This window comes from Dendrobates tinctorius, unplaced genomic scaffold (genome assembly GCF_039654945.1).
Source record: "Dendrobates tinctorius isolate UK_male_01 unplaced genomic scaffold, ASM3965494v1 ptg000332l, whole genome shotgun sequence".
Classification (NCBI taxonomy): Eukaryota; Metazoa; Chordata; class Amphibia; order Anura; family Dendrobatidae; genus Dendrobates; species Dendrobates tinctorius.
The window spans coordinates 3,921,137-3,941,175 of NW_027361998.1; the positions used below are offsets into that span (position 1 = coordinate 3,921,137).

Below are 20,039 nucleotides of genomic sequence, written 5' to 3' on the forward strand. Positions count from 1 at the left end.
AATGTACCAGGCACAAAAAGTCCTCAAAATATGGTCAATGTACCAAGCACAAAAAGTCCACAAAGTATGGTTAATGTACCAAGCACAAAAAGTCCACAAAGTATGGTCAATGTAACAAGCACAAAAAGTCCACAAAGTATGGTCAATGTAACAGGCACAAAAAGTCCTCAAAATATGGTCAATGTACCAAGCACTAAAAGTCCACAAAGTATGGTTAATGAAGCAGGCACAAAATGTCCACAAAGTATGGTCAATGTACCAGGCACAAAAAGAGCACAAAGTAAGGTCAATGTACCAGGCACAAAATGTCCACAAAGTATGGTCAATGTACCAAGCACAAAAAGTCCACAAAGTATGGTTAATGAACCGGGCACAAAATGTCCACAAAGTATTGTCATTGTACCAGGCACAAAAAGAGCACAAAGTAAGGTCAATGTACCAGGCACAAAATGTCCACACAGTATGGTCAATGTACCAGGCACAAAATGTCCACAAAGTATGGTCAATGTAACAAGCACGAAAAGTCCACAAAAGTATGGTCAATGTACCAGGCACAAAAAAATAAAAAGTGTTCCAGTTTCTGGTAAAATTTTCAGAGTAATCTTTATTCCATCAAAAAGCAATTAAAAATTTGATGGACAGGAACAGGAGCAAGAGAACCAACCCCATAAGTTCACAAAGTATGGTCAATGCACCAAACACAAAAATTCCACAAAGTATGGTCAATGTACCAGGCACAATAAATTGTATAAAATATATGGACAATGCACCAAACACAAAAATTCCACAAAGTATGGTCAATGTACCAAACACAAAAATTCCACAAAGTATGGTCAATGCACCAAACACAAAAAGTCTACAAAGTATGGTCAATGCACCAAACACAAAAATTCCACAAAGTATGGTCAATGTACCAAACACAAACATTCCACAAAGTATGGTTAATGAACCAGGCACAAAATGTCCACAAAGTATTGTCAATGTACCAGGCACAAAAAGAGCACAAAGTAAGGTCAATGTACCAGGCACAAAATGTCCACAAAGTATGGTCAATGTAACAAGCACAAAAAGTCCACAAAAGTATGGTCAATGTACCAGGCACAAAAAAATAAAAAATGTTCCAGCTTCTGGTAAAATTTTCGGAGTAATCTTTATTCCATCAAAAAGCAATTAAAAATATGATGGACAGGAACAGGAGCAAGCGAACCAACCCCATAAGTCCACAACGTATGGTCAATGCACCAAACACAAAAAGTCTACAAAGTATGGTCAATGCACCAAACACAAAAATTCCACAAAGTATGGTCAATGAACCAAACACAAAAAGTCTACAAAAGTCAAAAGTTCAAAGAATTGTCTAACGAGAGATATCACTGGTTTCCATTTAATCCGACATCCATTTTTCAGAGCATAAATCTTTCAGCCAACTGCAATGTATCAGAGTCAGTTGAAAAATATCAACCTCCTGGAAGTGACAGAGTTGAGTCCTTCTCCCAGAAAGTGATATCGGAGCTGCATACAGAGCCTTGTCTGTGTGTATCATGTTATCATACTGCCACAGAGCTGTCATTCACTATACCAAGCTGTAATGATCACGAGATGGCTCCGCTTATCACATTCATTTCTATACAGCAAAGCTGATGAGAGACAACACACAAGTGTCGCTCTATAGGTTTTGCTCTTGTGACCAGTGTGAAAATTTCCATTTTTCCAAGTTTGGTAGCCAAAAAAACATTCAAAATGTTCCGTTCTGCCCCATCCGCCTCTGTCAGCTCTGAGCCGCCATTCCCATGAATGATGAGCTTGTGTTGTACTGGTTTTTATACCTACAATGACTACTTAATAATCTGTGCCCAGTCACCTTCTAAAACTGTACTCCTGGATCAGTGCAGTTGTCATGCTCCTGGATTCAATCCCTTCAGCCTGTGCTTTGTGGTTGGCTTCTCTGTCTGCCAAGCCACAGCACATGCACCTTTTCTTCGGGTGTTTAGTTTCTGTTATCCTTGCTTCAGTTTTTATAAGGTAACAGGTGTTTTCATTTACTCATTTGACTGCCCTATCACCTTTCGGGTGCTGCTTTATATACTTCCCCCTGCTGGTATTTCCTGATGGTGATAGTCTCATTTGGATGTCCAGCCATAATGCTGTAGTTTATGGCGAGTCAGTGAAAGCCCTGCTAGGGTTTATCTCTCTTCTGTTTATGTTCTTTACCCTGCACGTACCTTCTGTTTCATTTTGGAAGTAGGTGGCATATTCTCTAACAGTACTTTTCTTAATCATTTATTTTGTATTTCATGGTTTGTTTTGCTCACTCTGGGATCTCTTTCTATTTCAGCACAATTTCCCTTCTGCAGGTAATTTTCAATCTGCCTGCCCTCCCCTCTTTAGCAGGAATGCGATGTGCTTGACGGCCTTTCAGGCTGCATAGGTTTAAGTTGCCACCATCTAGTCTGTGGTTAGCGCTACCTCATATCATGCAGGAACCTCTAGAGACTGTGGGGTCAGGATCTCTAATATGTTCAGGAACCGGTAGGATCAGTTGCACTTTTTAGTGTGTTACCTGTTTCCCCGACTGAGTAGTTACACTAAAAAATTTATCTTCAACCAACCAAAAAATATAACTTTTATTTCCACTACCTTTAATATTAATTCATTTCTGCGTGAGAATATTAAAAACTACAGCTTGCTCCACCCACATCAATAGAAACAAAATTATATTAGTATTACACACAGTTACATCCATAAATATTTGGAAACTGACACAAGTTTTGGCATTTTAATTCTTTACAAAAACATATTCCGAATCAAGTTCTATAACCAATCTGTGTTTAAAGTGCCAACTTGTCAGTTTTAATCTGAGGCTAGTCACATACTGATTGAAGATAGGTTTAAGGAATTACAGCTCTTTTATATGGAACTGCCTCTGTTAAAGGAAACAGAAGTAATTGGACAATTATCGCAAAAGCTTAATTAATCCATCATCAATTAAGCAGGTAAAAGGTCTGGAGCTGATTCCATGTATGGCATTTGCATTTGGAAGTTGTGACTGTGAACCCAAAACATGCGGTGAAAGGAGCTGTCAATGGAAGATAAACAGACAATCATTAGGTTGAAAAAAAAAGAGAAATCCATCAGAAATGTTAGGAGCGGCCAAATTGGTACATTCTGCAAAAAAAAGAGGACATTGGTGAGCTTTAGGACATTGGGAACTCAAAAAGGCTTGGATGTCCATAGAAGCAAACAGTGCTGAATCCTTTCCATGGTGAAGAAAGACCGCTCCATAACATCCACCAAAGTGAAGAGGAAGTCAATGTCTCAGTATCTAAATCAGTCTCAAAAATAGAAAGACCAGATTAGACTTTGCCAAAAATAAACATCTAAAAAAGTTGTCCAGTTCTCAAAAAGTAAAACTAATATCAACCTGTACCAGAATGATGGGAAGAAGAAAGTCTGGAGAAGGCGTGAAGCGGCTCCTGATCCTCGGCCCAGGACATCCTCTGTAACACATAGTGAAGGCGGTGTGATGGCGCGGGCATGCTTGGCTTCCAATGGCACCGAGGCACTAGTGGTTACTAATGATGTGACTGAAGACAAAAGAAGCCGGGTTAATTCTGTGTATACGGGGCAATACAGATTCAAACAAATGTTGATTTGTCCACCATAATTTGAGAAATAAATCTTACCAAAACAAGGTGATTTTCTGGATTTGTTTTCTCATTGTGACTCTCATAGTCGTGGTCTACCTATGATGTCAGTTACAGACCTCTTCCATCTTTTTAAGTGGTAGAACTTGAACAATTGGTGGCTGACTAAATACTTCCCCCCCCCCCCACTATATGTCTGCGGTAAAGCTGAGCCAATATTGATGAGAAAGCTGCAAGTAAAATATAATTAGCAAAGCTTGCCCCTCCCTATTGACACGTTTCACCGTTGCTGCAGGTTTATCAAGGGCTCTGACTCCTGATAAAGCCACAGCTGTTTCCTCTCATTATTTAAAATAAAAAATTTTAAAAAAATTAAAATTGAACATCCGGAATTGCTGTCATGGGGTCCTTCTCTGGTATCACACAATCAACAGAGCAAGCGAAGAGTGAACAATTCCAAGACCTTTATTCAGGCAAAAATACAAAAAGGTCCATATTCAGTCCACCACACAAAGGATAAGATAGTCCAGAATAAGAATGCAGTCCAGTATCAGGATAAAATGTCCAGGGAAACGAGATTTCAAAACTCTAGCACCAGAGGATAAAAATGGGTCCTTCTCTCTGAAATGCAGCCTTTTCACCATCTTGTCTCTACCGGAACTGACTTGTCCAGCTGCCGTTCTTCCCCCCACCCCCGTTCTTGTCCAGGGGTAGTCAAACAAGTTGCCTCCCAGAAGAGAACAAAGGGCCTTAGGGATTAATGCACTACAGGGGGTCATCAAGAGACAGATACAGTGAGGCTGTAGACTTACAATGTAATAAGAAAAACACTATGAAAATAACTGGAATTGTTAAAAATAGGAATATACAAAAAATGACATCCACATAACATATCACACCATCACAACCTCTCCCCCCCATAATAAGTGAGCACGCCATGAGGTCTACACAGACCTCTGGCCTGCTCACTTTAGTCCACATTGCTCAGTTATTTATAATTCCTTGTACAGTGGCAGGGGTAGGTCGGCCTGGGGAGCCTATGGTTCTTCTTGTCGAGACAGTCCATCGGCGTTCTGGTGTTGGCTTCCTCGCTTGTATTGGATGGAGAAGCTGTAGGGTTGTAAGGACAAGCTCCACTGCAGCAATCTTCCATTGTCCCCTGATACGCGATTCAGCCATGTGAGGGGGTTGTGGTCTGTAACAATTGTAAAGTCTCTGCCATACAAGTAGGGCTGCAATTTTTTTAGCGCCCATACGATGGCAAGGCACTCCTTTTCAATAGTAGCATAGGCAACTTCCCGATTCAGTAGTTTCCGACTGGCAAAAGCAACAGGATGTTCTTCTCCGGCGGCGTTCACTTGGCTAAGTACAGCCCCAATCCCAAAGGTGGATGCATCTGTCTGCACGAGGAACCTGCGTTTATAATCCGGAGCAGCCAAGACAGGAGCAGTGACGAGGGCAGTCTTTAACGCTGAAAAGACATCCTCGCATGCCGTCGTCCACGTCACAATCCTAGGCATGTTCTTGCGGGTCAGGTCAGTTAGGGGCTTGGCCAAGGTGCTGAAATTAGAAACAAATTTGCGATAGTAACCAGCAGTTCCTAAAAACGCAAGTACCTGCTTTTTAGTCTGGGGTCTACACCAGTTGCTAATGGCTTCCACCTTGGCAGGCTCAGGCCTTAGTGTCCCACCCCCTACTCTATGCCCGAGGTACTGCACCTCAGCCATCCCTATTTGGCACTTATCAGGGCGAATGGTCAGTCCTGCAGTAAGGATACAGTCCAGCACTATGCCCAAGTGTTTAAGATGTTCCTCCCAGGTTGTGCTAAAAATGGCGATGTCGTCTAAGTAGGCACAGGCAAAGTCCTGACATTGTTGTAACAGTCGATCCACCAGTCTCTGGAAAGTAGCTGGGGCAGTTTTCATCCCAAAGGGCATTCCCAGGAACTCATAAAGCCCAAATGGAGTAATGAAGGCTGAGCGCTCCCGAGCATCCTCCGTTAGGGGTATCTGCCAGTACCTCTTGCTCAAGTCTAACGTGGTCACAAATTGGGCACTGGCCAGACGATCCAATAGCTCATCAATCCTGGGCATAGGATAAGCATCACTCTTGGTGGCATCATTTAGTCATCTGTAATCAACGCAGAATTGTGTTGTACCATCCTTCTTGGGGACCAGGACGACAGGAGAGGCCCAAGAACTGTGAGATGGCTGAATAACTGCCAGTTGTTTCATCTCCTCCAGTTCGTTCTTTATCATACCTTGAACAGCCTCTGGAACCCGGTAGGCAGCCTGCTGGATGGGGCGTTGTCCGGGGGTTTCCACATGGTGACTGGTGAGAGTAGTCTTCCCCGGCTTTGAGGAGAAAGCAGCAGCCCTCGGCCTTAGTACGGCGACAATATCGTCCTTTCGTATATCCGATAAATGGGAGCCCAAGGGCACTTGTTCCAGTGATCTTCCCGCTTGGGCAACCTGGAGGAGATCTGGGAGATTCTCGTCGTCGGCGGTATCACTAGGGGGGTGGCAGACAGCTAGAATAGGCAGAGATCGGTCGTGGTAGTCTTTCAGCATGTTAATGTGGACGGTTTTCTGTCGTCGACCACTAGAGTCCAGGGCAATAACATAGTTAGTGTCATTAATTTTCTTGACAACCTGATAAGGCCCTTCCCACACTGCTTGAAGCTTGTTGGCAGGGGAAGCAGTAATCATGAGCACTTGCTGTCCTTCCATAAATTCCCGGTTCCTGGCATTACGGTCATACCAGGTTTTTTGTCTGGACTGGGCCATTCGCTGATGTTCTTTAGCGAAGGTAGCTAGCTGAGCGAGACGGTCTCTGAGCTCTAGAACATAGGGAACGATGGACATTCCGGTATCTGAGATGTCTCCCTCCAAATGTTTTCAGAAGAGTGAGAGGCCCACGGACCTTCCGGCTAAACAGTAGTTCAAAGGGAGAGAACCCTGTGGACTCTTGGGGAACCTCCCGATAGGCGAAGAGGAGATGTGGCAGGTACTTTTCCCAGTCTTGTTCAACGTCAACAAAAGCCCTCAGCATATTTTTTAGGGTTCCATTAAAGCGTTCACATAGTCCGTTGGTCTGCGGGTGGTATGGGGTGGTGCGAATGGCTCGAACACCACAGGTATGCCATAGGGACTGGACCAGATCTGACATGAACTGAGTGCCTTGATCTGACAATATTTCACTAGGAAACCCTACCCGGGTAAAGATGGTAACAAGGGCCTCGGCTACCTTTACTGCTGTAATACTGGACAGGGCCACAGCTTCAGGATACCTAGTGGCATAGTCCACCACGGTCAGGATATATTTTTTCCCCGACCTGCTGGGGTGGGCCAGAGGACCTATGATGTCGACGGCTACACGTTGAAATGGTTCCTCAATTATGGGCAGGGATTGCAGGGGTACCTTATGTCGAGCTCCTGGATGCCGCATTCGCTGGCACACATCACAGGTGCGGCAATAATGGGCTACCGACTGCGAGACTCCCGGCCAGTAAAAACTTTGGGGGAGTTTCTTTTCTGTCCTTTTTCTCCCTTGATGCCCAGCCAAGGGGATATCATGGGCCAGTTGAAGTAGCTGTGCCCTGTACTTCTGAGGGACAATGAGTTGCCTAGTCGTTGCGTCAGGGTTGCCCTGGTCACTGCCCTTTGTTACACGATAATACAGTCCGTTTTCTCAAGTGAAGCCATCCCCATTATCTCCCATGTGCCCAGTTTCTGCCTTTCGCCTAAGGGCTGCTAAGGTAGTGTCACCCTCTATTTCCTAAACTCCTCTCTGTCCCAAGACTCTCCCAATGTAGTAGCAGCGAAAGTATTGCTTACCGACTCTGATGCGGTTCGTGGTGGTTGCTCCCCGGTGGGGTCCGGATGACGTAGTGCTTGAAGGGCCTGTAGTCGGGTGACTGCTCCCACAAATTGGCACTGTAACTCCCCAATGTCGTTCCCAAGGAGGATATCTGCAGGAAGTCCTCCCATAACTCCAATCCAGCACAGTTTTTCTCCACAACCATAATCCAAACGCACAGAAGCTCGCTGTATATATTTGCGGGCACCGCCCGCCAGGACAATGGGAATTCCCGGACCCTGGTAAATTGCCTCGGACCACACGGGGGTCAGCGATAGTCAAGAATGTCCCCGTGTCTCTAAATCCTGACACTTTGTATCCATCAATAAAGACATCCTGCCGGTGGCGTTGCCGTTGCTCTGAGTAGGTAAAGGACAGAGGCCGGAGTCTGTACACTCCAGGAGGGGTATCTATGGTGCTGTGGTCAGTGGTCCACTCTGGTGGGGGTGGTGGTAGCTCTTCCTCAGGTGTGGTGGAATGTACAAGATGCACTGGACGAGGTGGGGCTGCGTGGGGCTCCCTCCGAATCTTGGAGGGACAGCCAGACTGCAAATGTCCAGGTTGCCCACACCCATAACACCTCCTCTCTGTGATACCCCCAGGTCGTGGTCGGAACTGTTAGGGCCTAGGATTGTGAGGCGTGATTGTCATCGGCTTGCGACTAGGTGGAAGGGCAGATATAATTGGAGGGGGACGGGGCGCGGGAGCAGGCCGTGGTTCATTGTCCAGAAGCCTCCTCCATTGCAGCCGGATAGTAAGGGCTTCATCGGCCAGGGCTGCAGCTCTAACCACAGTACACGGCGTTCGCTCCCGGACCCATTCCCGTACCTCTGCAGGGCACTTGGCAAGAAATTGTTCTATAAGGAACGCCTGTATAACATCTTCCACAGTAAAGGCGTTTTCTGCTTCCAGCCATCTCCGACATGCCTCGGACATCTTATGTGCATACATCCTAAACGATCCCCCCGTGGTGCATGGGAGGTTTCGGAACTTGGCCCTATATGAGTCTGGGGTGATAGCATGGTAATCCAGGATAGTCCGCCTTACAATGTTATAATCCCGATTCCGCAGTGCATCAATGGTTCGGTAAGTCTCCGCCATGCTTCCGTTCAGGAGCCCCACTAACAAACGCATCCAGCTAGAGTGGGGCACCTCCATCACAGCACACTGCTGCTCAAAGTCTTTGAAGAACCCCTCCACATCTCCAGAAGCCTCATCAAATGGCTTAAACTCTGTCCGGATGATCTGTACAGGCTCCCGGAATGTTGGGGTTACACTCCACATTGCGTTACTCCCTTTTCCAAGCTCCATTGCTTCTTGTCTCCGCTGTGCCCGGCGGGCAGCCTCCTCCTTGTACTCCTGAGAGATGCCGGGGCCCAGAACCGCCATCTCTTCTTCATACCACACCAACCACTGGCTTTTCTGGATGGGGATCCCTGTCTCCAGTGATCGTCCTTCAGACATCTGGGAGGAGGTGGCCGGGCTAGCGCCCACCAGTAGATCGATTAAGGCCTCTTTAGGCTGTGTGCACACGCTGCGGATTTTGCTGCGGTTCCGCAGCGGTTTTGGCCGCTGCGGACCCGCAGCAGTTTTTGCTGCGGTGTACAGTACAATGATTCCCTATGGGAATCAAAAACCGCAGTGCAGACGGTGCGGAATTTTCCGCGCGGATTATCTGCGGTTTTCAATCCGCAGAAAGAATTGACATGTCAATTCTTTCTGCGGATTCTCCTGCGGTTTGCCATCTCCTCCATTGAGGAGATGAAAAACCGCAGGGCAAAACCGCAGAGCAATCCGCAGGTAAAACCGCAGGTCTTTTGACCTGCGGTTTCACCTGCGGATTGTACAAAATCCGCGCGGATGAATCCGCACCTTTTCCGCAGCGTGTGCACACAGCCTAAGTCAGTCCCTGGTAGTTCAGGCCCAGGACTCTGACTCTCTCCTGTAAACTGCATACAGTCCAATTTCTGTACTCACTCTGTGGGTGGTTCTCCATTGGGTGACGCTCTGTTGATCCCACTGCTGCCACCAGTTGTCACGGGGTCCTTCTCTGGTATCACACAATCGACAGAGCAAGCGAAGAGTGAACAATTCCAAGCCCTTTATTCAGGCAAAAATACGAAAAGGTCCATATTCAGTCCACCACACAAAGGATAAGATAGTCCAGAATAAGAATGCAGTCCAGTATCAGGATAAAATGTCCAGGGAAACGAGATTCCAAAACTCTAGCATTCAGAGGATAAAAATGGGTCCTTCTCTCTGAAATGCAGCCTTTTCACCATCTTGTCTCTACCGGAACTGACTTGTCCAGCTGCCGTTCTTCCTCCCACCCCCGTTCTTGTCCAGGGGTAGTCAAACAAGTTGCCTCCCAGAAGAGAACAAAGGGCCTTAGGGATTAATGCACTACAGGGGGTCATCAAGAGACAGATACAGTGAGGCTGTAGACTTACAATGTAATAAGAAAAACACTATAAAAATAACTGGAATTGTTAAAAATAGGAATATACAAAAAATGACATCCACATAACATATCACACCATCACAATTGCGATCTATGAAAGTATAGAATCATTGAGCCCATTAGGTAAATATCATAAAGAAGAAAAAACTGCTGCCCCTCTGCCAAAAAAATGCAATAAAAAGCAATCAAAATGTCATTTTTTTTCCCGCAAGATAACACCATTAAAAATGTCAGCTTACCACAAAAAGAATTAAAAAAAAAAACAACTGGCTTTATTGATAGAAACATAAAGAAGTTTTGGGTGGCAGTAAATGCCGAGAGAAGGTAAAATTTTATTTCCCAATTATTTGAAGTCACAAAACAAATAATAAAAGAATGAGACAAGTTTGGTATCGACAGAATCACACTGATCTGCAGAATCGTGACATCAGGTCCATTTCACAGCAAAATGAAATTGGCAGCGACAGAAAAAGTAAACAGTTAAGAAAAGAAAAAAAAGGAAATACAAATATTGTGATTCAAACAACTCCGGAATGTTTGTTTTGTTCTTTTCCACTCGAAGGTTAAAAACAAACAAATAGATCAATATAATTGGCTTTCTGTGCCCGGCAATCATAGAAGTGGTAACAAATCTGATTTTTCTGCATCTAAACAATAAGCAATAAGGCAACAAGGAAGCAATATATAAAATGGCTGAGACATTTGTCAGAATCCTTGTAGATCATCGGGACATTATAAATCTCCGTGTATTACATCGCATTATATCGTCAGTCTCCATAGTGATGCGCTGCCCGCTGGGAACACAGATGCCGAGCAAATGTACAGTAACCTAAAGAAGAGACGTACAGATGCTCTATTCCTTAGCAGTATGGCTGAACATATAGGAAGCATTTACTGGCCGCCTGCAGCCTCTCCATACATTACCCATCCCCCATTACTGACATCCTGCATTATCAGAATTAAAGCTGATGGATACTGAATTATTAGCATAGATGTAATATCCACATTATATATTGTACATGACAGTATACGCCATTAAGATTTCTAATTAAAAAGCTTCAGTTACATAAGAGGAGCCGGCATGTAACGCAAGTATTCTAGTATTACAATATTCCATGTTTCTCATGTATTTTATATTGGCAAGAATATAACTGCTATAATACTGCCCCTATGTACAAGTATATAACTACTATAATACTGCTCCTATGTACAAGAATCTAACTACTATAATACAGCCCCCTATGTACATGAATATAACAACTATAATACTGCTCCTATGTACATGAATATAACAACTATAATACTGCCCCTATGTGCAAGAATATAACTACTATAATACTGCCCCTATGTACAAGTATATAACTACTATAATACTGCTCCTATGTACAAGAATCTAACTACTATAATACAGCCCCCTATGTACATGAATATAACAACTATAATACTGCCCCTATGTGCAAGAATATAACTACTATAATACTGCCCCTATGTGCAAGAATATAACTACTATAATACTACTCCTATGTACAAGAATATAACTACTATAATACTACCCCTTATGTACAAGGATCTAACTACTATAATACTGCTCCTATGTACAAGAATATAACTACTATAATACTACCCCTATGTACAAGAATATAACTACTATAATACTGCCCCCTGTGTACAAGAATATAACTACTATAATACTGCTCCTATGTACAAGAATATAACTACTATAATACTGCCCCTATGTACAACAATATAACTACAATAATACTGCCCCTATATACAAGAATATAACTGCTATATAATACTGCCACCTATGTACAAGAATATAACTACTATAATACTGCCCCTATGTACAAGAATATAACTACTATAATACTGCTCCTATGTACAGTAATATAACTACTATAATACTGCCTCTATGTACAAGAATATAACTACTATAATACTACTCCTATGTACAAGAATATAACTACTATAATACTACTATGTACAAGAATATAACTACTATAATAGTGCCCCCTATGTACAGGAATATAACTACTATAATACTGCCCCTATGTACAAGAATATAACTGCTATATAATACTGCCCCCTATGTACAAGATTATAACTACTATAATACTGCCTCTATGTACAAGAATATAACTACTATAATACTGTCCCCTATGTACAAGAATATAACTACTATAATACTGCCCTCTATGTACAAGAATATAACTACTATAATACTGCCCCTATGTACAACAATATAACTGCAATAATACTGCCCCTATATACAAGAATATAACTGCTATATAATACTGCCCCCTATGTACAAGAATATAACTACTATAATACTGCTCCTATGTACAGGAATATAACTACTATAATACTGCCCCTATGTACAAGAATATAACTATTATAATATTGCCCCTATGTACAAGAATATAACTACTATAATACTGCCCCCTATGTACAGGAATATAACTACTATAATACTGCCCCCTATGTACAAGAATATAACTACTATAATACTGCCCCCTATGTACAAGAATATAACTACTGTAATACTGTCCCCTATGTACAAGAATATAACTACTATAATACTGCCCCTATGTGCAAGAATATAGCTACTATAATACTGCCCCTATGTACAAGAATATAACTACTATAATACTGCTCCAATGTACAAGAATATAACTACTATAATACTGCTCCTATGTACAAGAATAAAACTACTATAATACTGCCCTCTATGTACAGGAATATAACTACTATAATACTGCCCCTATGTACAAGAATATAACTACTATAGTACTGCTCCTATGTACAGGAATATAACTACTATAATACTGCCCCTATGTACAAGAATATAACTATTATAATACTGCCCCTATGTACAAGAATATAACTACTATAACACTGCCCCCTATGTACAAGAATATAACTACTATAATACTGTCCCCTATGTACAAGAATATAACTACTATAATACTGTCCCCTATGTACAAGAATATAACTACTATAATACTACTCCTATGTACAAGAATATAACTACTATAATACTGCCCCCTATGTACAGGAATATAACTACTATAATACTGCCCCTATGTACAAGAATATAACTACTATAATACTGCCCCTATGTACAAGAATATAACTACTATAATACTGCACCTATGTACAGGAATATAACTATTATAATACTGCTCCTATGTACAGGAATATAACTACTGTAATACTGCCCCTATGTACAAGAATATAACTACTATAATACTGCCCCCTATGTACAAGAATATAACTACTATAATACTGCTCCTATGTACAGGAATATAACTACTATAATACTGCTCCTATGTACAAGAATATAACTACTATAATACTGCATCTATGTACAAGAATATAACTACTATAAAACTACTCCTATGTACAAGAATATAACTACTATACAACTACTCCTACGTAAAAGAATATAACTTCTATAATACTGCCCCTTATGGACAGGAATATAACTACTATAATACTGCCCCTATGTACAAGAATATAACTACTATAATACTGCCCCTATGTAAAAGAATATAACTACTATAATACTGATCCTATATACAAGAATATATCTACTATAATACTGCCCCCTATGTACAAGAATATAACTACTATAATACTACCCCCTATGGACAAGAATATAACTACTATAATAATGCTCCTATGTACAAGAATATAACTACTATAATACTGCTCCTATGTACAAGAATATAACTACTATAATACTGCCCCCTATGTACAAGAATATAACTACTATAATACTGCCCCCTATGTACAAGAATATATCTACTATAATACTGCCCCCTATGTACAAGAATATAACTACTATAATACTACCCCCTATGGACAAGAATATAACTACTATAATAATGCTCCTATGTACAAGAATATAACTACTATAATACTGCTCCTATGTACAAGAATATAACTACTATAATACTGCTCCTATGTACAAGAATATAACTACTATAATACAGCCCCCTATGTACACGAATATAACTACTATAATACTGCCCCCTATGTACAAGAATATAACTACTATAATACTGCCTCCGATGTACAAGAATATAACTACTATAATACTGCTCCTATGTACAAGACTATAACTACTATGATACTGCCCCCTATGTACAAGAATATAACTACTATAATACTGCCCCCTGTGTACAAGAATATAACTACTATAATACTGCTCCTATGTACAACAATATAACTACTATAATACTGCCCCCTATGTACAGGACTATAACTAAATAATAATAAATAATATTTATTTTTATATAGCGCTAACATATTCCGCAGCGCTTTACATTTTGCACACATCATCATCACTGTCCCCGATGGGGCTCACAATCTAAATTCCCTATTAGTATGTCTTTAGAATGTCGGGGGAAACCCACGCAAACACGGGGGAGAACATACAAACTCCTTGCAGATGTTGTCCTTGGTGGGATTCGAACAAGAATATATCTACTATAATACTGCCCCCTATGTACAAGAATATAACTACTATAATACTGCCCCCTACAGTTGTGGCCAAAAGTATTGACACCCCTGCAATTCTGTCAGATAATACTGTTTCTTCCTGAAAATGATTGCAAACACAAATTCTTTGGTATTATTATCTTCATTTAATTTGTCTTAAATGAAAAAACACAAAAGAGAATGAAGCAAAAAGCAAAACATTGATCATTTCGCACAAAACTCCAAAAATGGGCCAGACAAAAGTATTGGCACCCTCAGCCTAATACTTGGTTGCACAACCTTTAGCCAAAATAACTGCGACCACCCGCTTCCGGTAACCATCAATGAGTTTCTTACAATGCTCTACTGGAATTTTAGACCATTCTTCTTTGGCAAACTGCTCCAGGTCCCTGATATTTGAAGGGTGCCTTCTCCAAACTGCCATTTTTAGATCTCTCCACAGGTGTTCTATGGGATTCGGGTCTGGACTCATTGCTGGCCACCTTAGAAGTCTCCAGTGCTTTCTCTCAAACCATTTTCTAGCGCTTTTCGAAGTGTGTTTTGGGTCATTGTCCTGCTGGAAGACCCATGACCTCTGAGGGAGACCCAGCTTTCTCACACTGGGCCCTACATTATGTTGCAAAATTTGTTGGTAGTCTTCTGACTTCATAATGCCATGCACACGGTCAAGCAGTCCAGTGCCAGAGGCAGCAAAGCAACCCCAAAACATCAGGGAACCTCCGCCATGTTTGACTGTAGGGACCGTGTTCTTTTCTTTGAATGCCTCTTTTTTCCTCCTGTAATCTCTATGTTGATGCCTTTGCCCAAAAAGCTCTACTTTTGTCTCATCTGACCAGAGAACATTCTTCCAAAACGTTTTAGGCTTTTTCAGGTAAGTTTTGGCAAACTCCAGCCTGGCTTTTTTATGTCTCGGGGTAAGAAGTGGAGTCTTCCTGGGTCTCCTACCATACAGTCCCTTTTCATTCAGACGCCGACGGATAGTACGGGTTGACACTGTTGTACCCTCGGACTGCAGGCAGCTTGAACTTGTTTGGATGTTAGTCGAGGTTCTTTATCCAACATCCGCACAATCTTGCGTTGAAATCTCTTGTCAATTTTTCTTTTCCGTCCACATCTAGGGAGGTTAGCCACAGTGCCATGGGCTTTACACTTCTTGATGACACTGCGCACGGTAGACACAGGAACATTCAGGTCTTTGGAGATAGACTTGTAGCCTTGAGATTGCTCATGCTTCCTCACAATTTGGTTTCTCAAGTCCTCAGACAGTTCTTTGGTCTTCTTTCTTTTCTCCATGCTCAATGTGGTACACACAAGGACACAGGACAGAGGTTGAGTCAACTTTAATCCATGTCAACTGGCTGCAAGTGGGATTTAGTTATTGCCAACACCTGTTAGATGCCACAGGTAAGTTACAGGTGCTGTTAATTACACAAATTAGAGAAGCATCACATGATTTTTCAAACAGTGCCAATACTTTTGTCCACCCTCTTTTTTATGTTTGGTGTGGAATTATATCCAATTTGGCTTTCAGACAATTCTTTTTGTGTTTTTTCATTTAAGACAAATTAAATGAAGATAATAATAACAAAGAATTTGTGTTTGCAATCATTTTCAGGAAGAAACTATTATCTGACAGAATTGCAGGGGTGTCAATACTTTTGGCCACAACTGTATGTACAAGAATACTGTATAACTACTATAATACTGCTCCTATGTACAAGAATATAACTACTATAATACTGCTCCTATGTACAAGAATATAACTACTATAATACTGCTCCTATGTACAAGAACATAACTACTATAATACTGCTCCTATGTACAAGAATATAACTACTATAATACTGCCTCCTATGTACAAAAATATAACTACTATAATACTGCTCCTTTGTACAAGAATATAACTACTATAATACTGCCCCCTATGTACAAGAATATAACTACTATAATACTGCTCCTATGTACAACAATATAACTACTATAATACTGCCCGTATGTACAGGACTATAACTATTATAATACTGCCATATATACAAGAATATAACTACTATAATGCTGCTCCTATGTACAAGAATATAACTATTATAATACTGCCCCTATGTGCAAGAATATAACTACTATAATACTACCCCCTATGTACAAGAATATAACTACTATACTACTGCTCCTATGTACAAGAATATAACTACTATAATACTGCCCCTAGGTAAAAGAATATAACTACTATAATACTGCTCCTATGTATAAGAATATATCTACTATAATACTGCCCCCTATGTACAAGAATATAACTACTATAATACTACCCCCTATGGACAAGAATATAACTACTATAATAATGCTCCTATGTACAAGAATATAACTACTATAATACTGCTCCTATGTACAAGAATATAACTACTATAATACTGCTCCAATGTACAAGAATATAACTACTATAATACTGCCCCTATATACAAGAATATAACTACTATAATACTGCCCCTATGTACAAGAATATAACTACTATAATACTGCACCCTATGTACAAGAATATAACTACTATAATACTGCCCCCTATGTACACGAATATAACTACTATAATAAAGCTCCTATGTACAAGAATATAACTACTATAATACTGCTCCAATGTACAAGAATATAACTACTATAATACTGCTCCTATGTACAAGAATATAACTACTATAATACTGCCCCCTATGTACAAGAATATAACTACTATAATACTGCCCCCTATGTACACGAATATAACTACTATAATACTGCACCCTATGTACAAGAATATAGCTACTATAATACTGTCTCCTATGTACAAGAATATAACTACTATAATACTGTCTCCTATGTACAAGAATATAACTACTATAATACTGCTCCTATGTACAAGAATATAACTACTATGATACTGCCCCCTATGTACAAGAATATAACTACTATAATACTGCCCCCTATGTACAAGAATATAACTACTATAATACTGCACCCTATGTACAAGAATATAACTACTATAATACTGTCTCCTATGTACAAGAATATAACTACTATGATACTGCCCCCTATGTACAAGAATATAACTACTATAATACTGCCCCCTATGTACAAGAATATAACTACTATAATACTGCACCCTATGTACAAGAATATAACTACTATAATACTGTCTCCTATGTACAAGAATATAACTACTATAATACTGTCTCCTATGTACAAGAATATAACTACTATAATACTGCACCCTATGTACAAGAATATAACTACTATAATACTGTCTCCTATGTACAAGAATATAACTACTATAATACTGTCTCCTTTGTACAAGAATATAACTACTATAATACTGCTCCTATGTACAAGAATATAACTACTATGATACTGCCCCCTATGTACAAGAATATAACTACTATAATACTGCCCCCTATGTACAAGAATATAACTACTATAATACTGCCCCTATGTACAAGAATATAACTACTATAATACTGCCCCTAAGTACAAGAATATAACTACTATAATACTGCCCCTATATACAAGAATATAACTACTATAATACTGCCCCTATGTACAAGAATATAACTACTATAATACTGCCCCCTATGTACAAGAATATAACTACTATAATACTGCCCCCTATGTACAAGAATATAACTACTATAATACTGCCCCTATGTACAAGAATATAACTACTATAATACTGCCCCTAAGTACAAGAATATAACTAGTATAATACTGCTCCTATGTACAAGAATATAACTACTATAATACTGCCCCTATGTACAAGAATATAACTACTATAATACTGTACCTATGTACAAGAATATAACTACTATAATACTGCCCCCTATGTACAAGAATATAACTACTATAATACTGCCCCCTATGTACAAGAATATAACTACTATAGTACTGCCCCCTGTGTACAGGAATGTAACCAATGTATCTCTTCTGGCTGTAGACTTTGGACAATCTTGACAAACACTTAAACTCTTCGGAATATTTCCGCTTCTTCTGGTTTCCACACACGGAGAGCGTCAGCCTCTTTTATCAGGACCCTACAGACAAGGTATCAGTGTCCGTGTTGTGTATTCGCGCTGCTCTCTGATTCCCTGTCCTCCTCCTTCGCTGCTGTCCCTGTTCTCCTCTATCTGTGGATGTCGCTCAGTGATCACCATCTTCCGGGGGGTTATAATGCTGCGCTCTCTTTTCTGCTACATACCTTACAGGCTATACTCACTTCTCTTGTCCTATATCATCCTGTCCTGATTCTTATCATTTACTCAGTGTCTGTAATTCATCATTTCCTGCTGTGATGCATTTTGCACAATGTAGTGTTTCTATCTGAGTGCAGCTTTGGTTGTAACTAGAGCATAAGTCAAGTACAAAAACTGAAAATCATTAAAAGACAAGAAAAAGTATATGGAAGAGTTCTGTAATGATGCAGCACGGAGATATAATGTATTGTTGCCCAGTCTAATAATTTGTGATGTTGTTTCTCTGCAGCCTCCGTCCTCCAAGGCCAACTGGTTTTGGGATTGTTTTATGGGATATTACGTGTTGGAGTTCCTGCTCTGGATGAGGTAGGGCACAGCATGCGCTCGTGTGGCTATAGCGTGTTGTTCCGTTATCATGATTTTATGGATACTGGCAGTCGTCCTTATGTTCTGCCTATTATCAATATGTATATATACACTCCTTCTTGTCATAGAGAAAACTTAAAATCCAAGACTTATCTCCGAAGAGGGGACATATCAACCTCACATTGAACATATGGGATTAATTGTGGCTGGGGAAAGATAAATTAATTACAGGGGAAGCAGAGATAGAGCTAACACGTGAACCTCCGTTGATAGAGGGACCTTCTGCAGTGATCAGGTAATTACAGCACAGAAAGAAGACATCAAGCAAGTCTAAGATTTTTTCAATCAGAGGCCAGGAAATACACTTATTATACAAAGGCTTCCTCTGAGCAGAGAATATTTCTGAGATGTTTTAGAGCCAGTAGTCAGTGATGAATATTATCATAGAATCATAGAATCGTAGAGTTGGAAGGGACCTCCTGGGCCATCTGGTCCAACCCCCTGCTCAAAGCAGGATTCGCTAAATCATCCCAGTCAGATGTCTGTCCAGCCTCTGTTTGAAGACTTCCATTGAAGGAGAACTCACCACTTCTCGTGGCAGCCTGTTCCACTCTTTGATCACTCTAACTGTCAAAAAGTTTTTTCTAATATCTAATCTGTGTCTCCTCCCATTCAGTTTCATCCCATTGCTTCTAGTCTTTCCTTGTGCAAATGAGAATAAAGTTGATCCTTCTACAATGTGACAGCCCTTTAGATATTTGTAGACAGCAATTAAGTTAAAGTTTTAAAGTTTAAAGTTTTGCTTCAATCTGATTTTTATGGGAGATATATTTTAGGCATCATTTCGAAGGGATGAAAATAATGCATTCATTCACATCACCATAAGGCACGCTGAAACCCTCCAACTTAATAACGGTCTGATTGATGATGCTATCCAGGTCATATTTCTTATCTATGTAAAGATAATATTGTGATAAGAAATATGACGACTATACCGCC

General features: G+C 40.6%; 1 protein-coding gene across 1 annotated transcript in view; it reads left to right on the forward strand.

The window, feature by feature from the left end:
• LOC141074309 (L-gulonolactone oxidase-like) overlaps positions 1-20,039 on the forward strand; it is a 326,928-nt gene that overhangs the window by 255,927 nt on the left and 50,962 nt on the right. The window contains exons 10-11 of the mRNA XM_073561938.1: positions 18,419-18,526; positions 18,964-19,040. Coding sequence (XP_073418039.1) covers positions 18,419-18,526; positions 18,964-19,040 — 185 coding nt within the window. The remainder of the gene's footprint in view (positions 1-18,418; positions 18,527-18,963; positions 19,041-20,039) is intronic.